General features: G+C 41.4%; 1 protein-coding gene across 1 annotated transcript in view; it reads right to left on the bottom strand.

Annotated features, from left to right (window-relative positions):
• Nucleotides 1-440: 440 nt before the first annotated feature.
• Nucleotides 441-6,000, bottom strand: part of CDHR3 (cadherin related family member 3) — a 55,635-nt gene continuing 50,075 nt past the window's right edge. The window contains exons 14-16 of the mRNA XM_059725559.1: nt 4,895-5,066; nt 3,210-3,460; nt 441-626 (exon numbers count right to left, since the gene is read on the bottom strand). Of these exons, the coding sequence (XP_059581542.1) occupies nt 441-626; nt 3,210-3,460; nt 4,895-5,066 (609 nt within the window). The remainder of the gene's footprint in view (nt 627-3,209; nt 3,461-4,894; nt 5,067-6,000) is intronic.

The raw sequence follows: 6,000 nt of genomic DNA, 5'->3' as shown, positions 1-6,000 counted from the left end.
CCTCAAATTCTTCAGCACACCATGCTCCAACTTCCAGTAGCCCAACAAGCCAGAGTGGCTCCAGGGGCCAGATCCAGCCCACAGGCTGTATATTTGACACCCCAGATTTATGTTGAACAGAAATTAGGTTTGTTTTTGCCCATGGCTTATAAAGACTGATGGCTGCTGCATGAAACTGTATGTGACTCCAGGAAAAATTTCTATTTCATTTTCTTTTGACTTTTATCTCTTTAAAGAATCAAAATGCTATTACAGGTGGCATCAGCAGTTATTCCTGCAAATGCCATATTGCTGTAAGATAGTCAAAGGCAGAAATTCCATTGCCTTTTCTGAGCTCCATGTTGTCTTTATCAGTAACAGGTATTTCTTAATAGTTTAAAAAATTGACTCTATTTCTCAAGGAGTCTTATGATTGTATTAGCAGAGTATCATTGGATTACTTACAGCATGTGTTTATCTGCCTTGGGTTTTGGTGGGCAGTGGGTACGGATACACTTCGCCAGAAGAAAGGTTAGGTACCCAAGAACGCCAAGGAGAAGCATGCTTCCAAGGCAAATGACAAAGGGCACATACCAGGCTGATGCAGAAAAAGTGTTTTCTCTTCTGATCAGAAGCGTAAAACCAGGCTTTTAAAATAAGAAATAGATACACATATAAAAGGTTCTTAAATATTGCATACTTGGCATTTCACTGACATGTAGCATAAAAACACATTTCTGATTGTGACAAAGTGATATTATATCAATACTTTTGTTTAAAATATTTAGATTGCCTTACACAACTGGAAGATACTACCTCAGCATCTTAATAGAGGGAAAAATATTGGATACCACCACTACTACTAATCTAGAGCAAAATATGGAAGTTTTAAAGTACTACCCGTGCATGCAGTTCAATGTCAGTATAAAAAAAGAAATTGCCTTTATTAAAGGTGTTGGATGTAGACGAATTCAGTCATAAAAATAAGTAATTGCATAAAAATAAGTAAAACCTGAAATTCTCAAATTTTTACTTTAGAAATGAGCTTGAATCATATCATTTAACAGCTGTTTCTGAGTTCCCCAAAAATTAATGTGCATTCAGAGTGAGTTTTGATTTGGCCAACTATTAAAGAGTTAACGGCTCTTTAGTTAGGCTTGCATTTTTTAATCGGCTAAATGTGGGGGAAAAATCTGTGTTCTTTTCTCTACAGGTAGTGAAATTTCACAGTGTTAGTTTTTATGGTCTTTAGATTTTAGATTTTATTTAATTTTGCATGATAATTTTTAATTGGTCTCTATACAATAATTTGCCAGGATTAATAGCGATCCAGCTCTGCTTGATGTCTTAAAACAGTGATTCTTAACCCAGGTTCTGCAGCACTCTGGTATACCATGAAATCCTTTCAAGGATACCACAGGGTATCACACAATGTTAGTGCTGTTAGGTGTGCAAGTATGAGTCAAGATAAACCCCAAATAAGAATCCATAGTGTCAGAAACATTCTGATCTATTGTGCTCTTCCTGTGTTCTTTGTAATAGAAGAATCACTCTTTGTCCTTAGTCAAAAAATGAGTGAAAACTAAGAGCTGGCATTTTCTGAAGGGTGCCTGGACACCAGCCTTCCAGCATGTACTTCACCCAGTTCCTATGCCAGGCATTTATGACTAAGAGTGTTGGAAGAGGGTAGTGAGCAAGTGGTGTGTGAAAGGGGACTTGAAGGGGTGGTCTGGTGCTTGTAGGCTGGTATCCCTGAGGAGGCAAGAGTGTAGTCTGGCCTGTATGGTCAGCGTGGCAGTGTGTGGAGAAGGAGCACAGAGTAAATACTGTTAGGCAGCTTAACTTCTCATTTCAGTGGTTTTGTCTCAGATCATGTGTGCGTGCATCTGGGGTTGTATAACCCTTTCACTTCTGGGTGCTTTGTGTGCTTACGGAGATGGAAGTCAGTTGGGAAGTTTGGACCCAGGCATTTCTGGCCCATGTAACAAAGCTCTCAGAATTTCAGATGTGGTGTGTGTGGCATTCCAGGGTTCTGGTTTGGGCCTTTCTGTTTACCTTACTTATGGGTTTACTAAAGGCTAAATTTTTCGTCCTTTGTCCCCATCTGCAATATCCCCACCTCTCTATTCTGATATATGAGGAAGATAAAGTGTTGATACCACTAAGAAGGTGGGCAAAAAGTGGGAAGACCATGGGGCGCCCATCTCTCTCCAAGAAAGGTGGTGTGGCATAGCAGGAGGGAAGCATCCAGTCAAACAGTGGCATAAGTGTCCTCTCTCTCTTGGAGTAAGGTTAGGGTACAGAAGAAACCATGACTACAAATCACATTTCCTAGTGTGGCTGAGCTGTGGACCATGCAAATACACCGCAATGAGCAAAGTTCCATCCAGTGCTTAACATTCCTGGTACTTACACCTTTGTCTGTTTAAAAAGTAATCCAGCATTGAGTGAAGGGCAGGTTAAGGGTTGTTGGAGGTGTTTAGAACAGCTTCAGTTCCTGCACACCCAGTCATTGGGTACAACATTTGGGTGACCCAAGTGACAGAGAACTGTCTTTCCTGGTTGGTGGATAGTAGGTTTTTAATCTCCAAACACATGAGTTGGTGCCCTGTCACTAGGATGTGCAAATCAGACAAAGAAATAGGTATCTGGGAATTAAAAAACAGTCTCTGCCAAAGGCACAAATTGGTATTAATGTCTCATGCAAAGTTGAATTCCTACTCTCTCATTAATGCAGCTGCCAAGCCTTTAACTTTTCCATCATATGTTCTGCATATGAGACTGTGATGATCTCCACATCACAGGCTGTGTAGCTCAAGCTTGAGTGGGTGTGGGGAGGAAATGGACTGCGGAGTTGAATGCAGATAGGGTATTGGTTTTTTGTTGGATTTATGGATTGATTTTTGTCAAAGGGTCAGGCTGCTCTGGGTGATTTTTTGCATTGGGGTGACCTTAATGGCAAGGTGCCCAGACCTTAAGAGTGAATGCCTTTGTGCTGAAAAAATTGAAAATAAAATATAAATATTATGCAACTGCACCTGGAACCCAAGGCTATAAGACATTGACTACCCACAGTTTCCAACTGAAGTTAGTATTTATCTTTGCCCAAGACCAGACCCCCAGTAATTCTTGTGCCCTTTTATGTGCATATATCCTCAGGTGATTTAATTTTATTTATTTATTTTTTAATTCCAAATAGTCTTTCAGTAGAAGATTGAGGAGCTCAGTGCACTTACTGTAGTAGGAAGGAGAGTAGTTGGGTTTGGGATAACTTTGATGCTTAATGTCACTGTTCCAGTTTCAACATGGACTGTTGCCCTGTCACTACCGGACAGCAAATTGTCATCTGTTATGTAGATGCGCAAGCTGTAGGCCCAGGTTGTATCCAAACCATTTTCATAGTCAAACCTGGATGCAAGAATCAACCGAGAGCTGTTGGAGCCAGCACTTGGTGAAAAAGTGAAATGGTTATTAATGTTGCCTAGAAGTAAAAGAAAAAATACTTGTGTAAAGACACATATTCAAAATATGGTAAAGAGAACCACTGATTCACTTGTTTCTGGGTGTTTGTCATTTTCATTGGCAGTTTGTTACTAATTAATTACACAATGATTTTGCTTTATAGTACTGCATTCAAAAACTGCCGTTAGGGATGGAACGCTCTAGTAAGTTTAGCACTGGAGCATTTTATGGCATGGCTCCAATTACTAGAAGCTGATTGTGTGGACTATCATGGATAAAATATGCTGTAGCTACAGAACTATAAATGAGGAACAAATGCCCCTACTGAGCACACATCTGAGGCAGATGATTTTCAGCTGGAATGCTAGGGGCCATTGCAAGAGACTCTCACAGCAACAAAATGAGTTGGCGTTTGCAACTCTAGGTGAGCTCCTGAGGACCACTTCTAACAAAAACAGCACAGGGCTCCTAGCTCAGGGGAGAGGCCTTTAAGCCACCTTTATACCTTTCAGAGTCTGGATTGCTCTGAGCCCCTATGTGTAATTTAAAGCAGAGGTGGGCAAAATACAGCCCACAGGCCACATCTGGCCCACCAGACAAATCTGCCACCAATCTGCCGCCACCAGGCAAATTTGCCCGCCAGGCAAATCTGGCCCACCAGAGCTCAGGTGGGTAGGGTGTGAGGGAGAGTGGGGGGGTTGTGGAGACCTCCCCCCACATATGCCTCTCATGGTGCACAGCCCTCACCAGCAGCAGCAGCAGGCTGGCACTAGTGCCCAGTGCAGGTGCTGCTGCCTGGTGGCAAGCAGCTCTGGCCAGTGCTGCACATAGTAAGGAGTGCGGTCTGGCCAGCCCACCTCAATCGCGCAGGGCTCTCTGCAGTGCATGTGCAGCTCTGTGCCACCAGAGTAAGTCCCATATGATGGAGCTGGTTACCTTTGCCGCTCCCTGACTACGGGTCCCGGGACTCCACCAGAAATGGAGGAGAGCCCTGGCCCCCACTTCCCCGCAGAGTCCCGAGACCTGCACAGCATGGGGTGCTGAATGCAGCTAGCTCTATTATTTTTCTGTAGTCAACAAACAAGTGAGTGCTAATAGATGGCATTTTCCAAGGGCTGCCTTGAGTTTTAAAATATTTAGCACCACTGTTCTAGCCTAACACTGAAAGCAGAATTTGGCCTGGCCTCTATGAATGACAGGTGTAGCAATCTGGTTGGCTTAACTGAAACCAGTGTGAATTTTACCATTAATTTAAATGGAAGCAGGATATCCAGCTATGTTTTAATGATTTCTGAAGTGTTCGGCACTACAGAATTGAACTACAACCACTGTAAAGGTTAGAATGTTAAATATTGCTTTTTTTTCCCCCATAAAATCAAAAGGGAATGTCAATGCCTAAGAATTTTCCCAATGCACTTGATAATGAAATTCAAGTATCAAACAAGTACAGTACCTGAGCTGATAAAATAACGGAAAGATCTGGGACTAGAATCAGGATCATGACACAATATACTGAAACCTTCAATATTGGTTCCAACAGCTAGGTCTACTGGAACTGCAAGTGAATAGGAATTGGGTGTACAAACTGGTTTTTCATCATTCACTTCAAGAACATTGACAGTTACCTGAAAGAAAAGAACAGCTGCTGAACTGGAATTCTTCCATGGTGGTGTAACAGAATACTACCAATCCTACTAATTGTTGGGATTTGTTCTTTTACACACACTTGAGCTGACAGTAGTTGAAAAAGACTAATGGATCCTTTGCCCATCTAGTTTCTACCTTGAAATTGTTGGCCTTCATCTAATTTTTTTTTACTCATGGTCCTTTGAAAATATTGGAAACAAAGGAAAGGTTTCTTAAGGTGAATTATGTGCTAAAACTACAGTTTCTTGTATCTGGTGTGTCCGAGTTTTTTAAATGTTTAAATTATGGCATAGTCAGAATGGAATATAATAGTACTACTTTGCTCTTAATACATATAACCTGTCACACAAGGGCTTCAAAGCACTTCACAAGGACTAATGTGAAGTATTCATTCCCCACAATGGGGGCTCATAGATGGGAGGTGATGGAAGAAGCAGGGTACCTGGATGTGCTGGTCATTCAGAAGATAACTATAAGAAGTGTCCAAAAAAGGCTTATGTAATTCCATGGTATATTAAGTGACGGATCTTTAGAAACAACAAGGAAGCCTTAGTGTCACTGTACAAGGCATTGGTAAGATCTCATTTAAAATATTCTATATAGTCCTGGTCTCCTATGTTAGAAAAAAATTAAATGGGAACAGGTGCACAGACCAGCTATTATGATGATTAGGAGAACAGAGAACCTATCTTAGGAGGATCGATCAGAGAAGTTTTTCTTGTTTAGCTTACCAAAATGAAGGTTGAGAGAGGATTATGATAACGTTTTATAAATACAGTCATAGGGTGAATATTAGGCAGGAAGAAGAGATATTTAATAGAGCTGTGCGAAGCTTCCGTCCCCAGTTCGATTCAGTGGAGATGCAGACAAATCTCTGAATCCAAGTCCAATCAGAGGACCCTTTAATCTCTC

The sequence above is a fragment of the Alligator mississippiensis genome, chromosome 4 (genome assembly GCF_030867095.1).
Source record: "Alligator mississippiensis isolate rAllMis1 chromosome 4, rAllMis1, whole genome shotgun sequence".
Lineage (NCBI taxonomy): Eukaryota > Metazoa > Chordata > Crocodylia > Alligatoridae > Alligator > Alligator mississippiensis.
The sequence above is the reverse complement of the archived record's forward strand: the minus strand, read 5'-3'. Positions and strand labels throughout refer to the sequence as shown.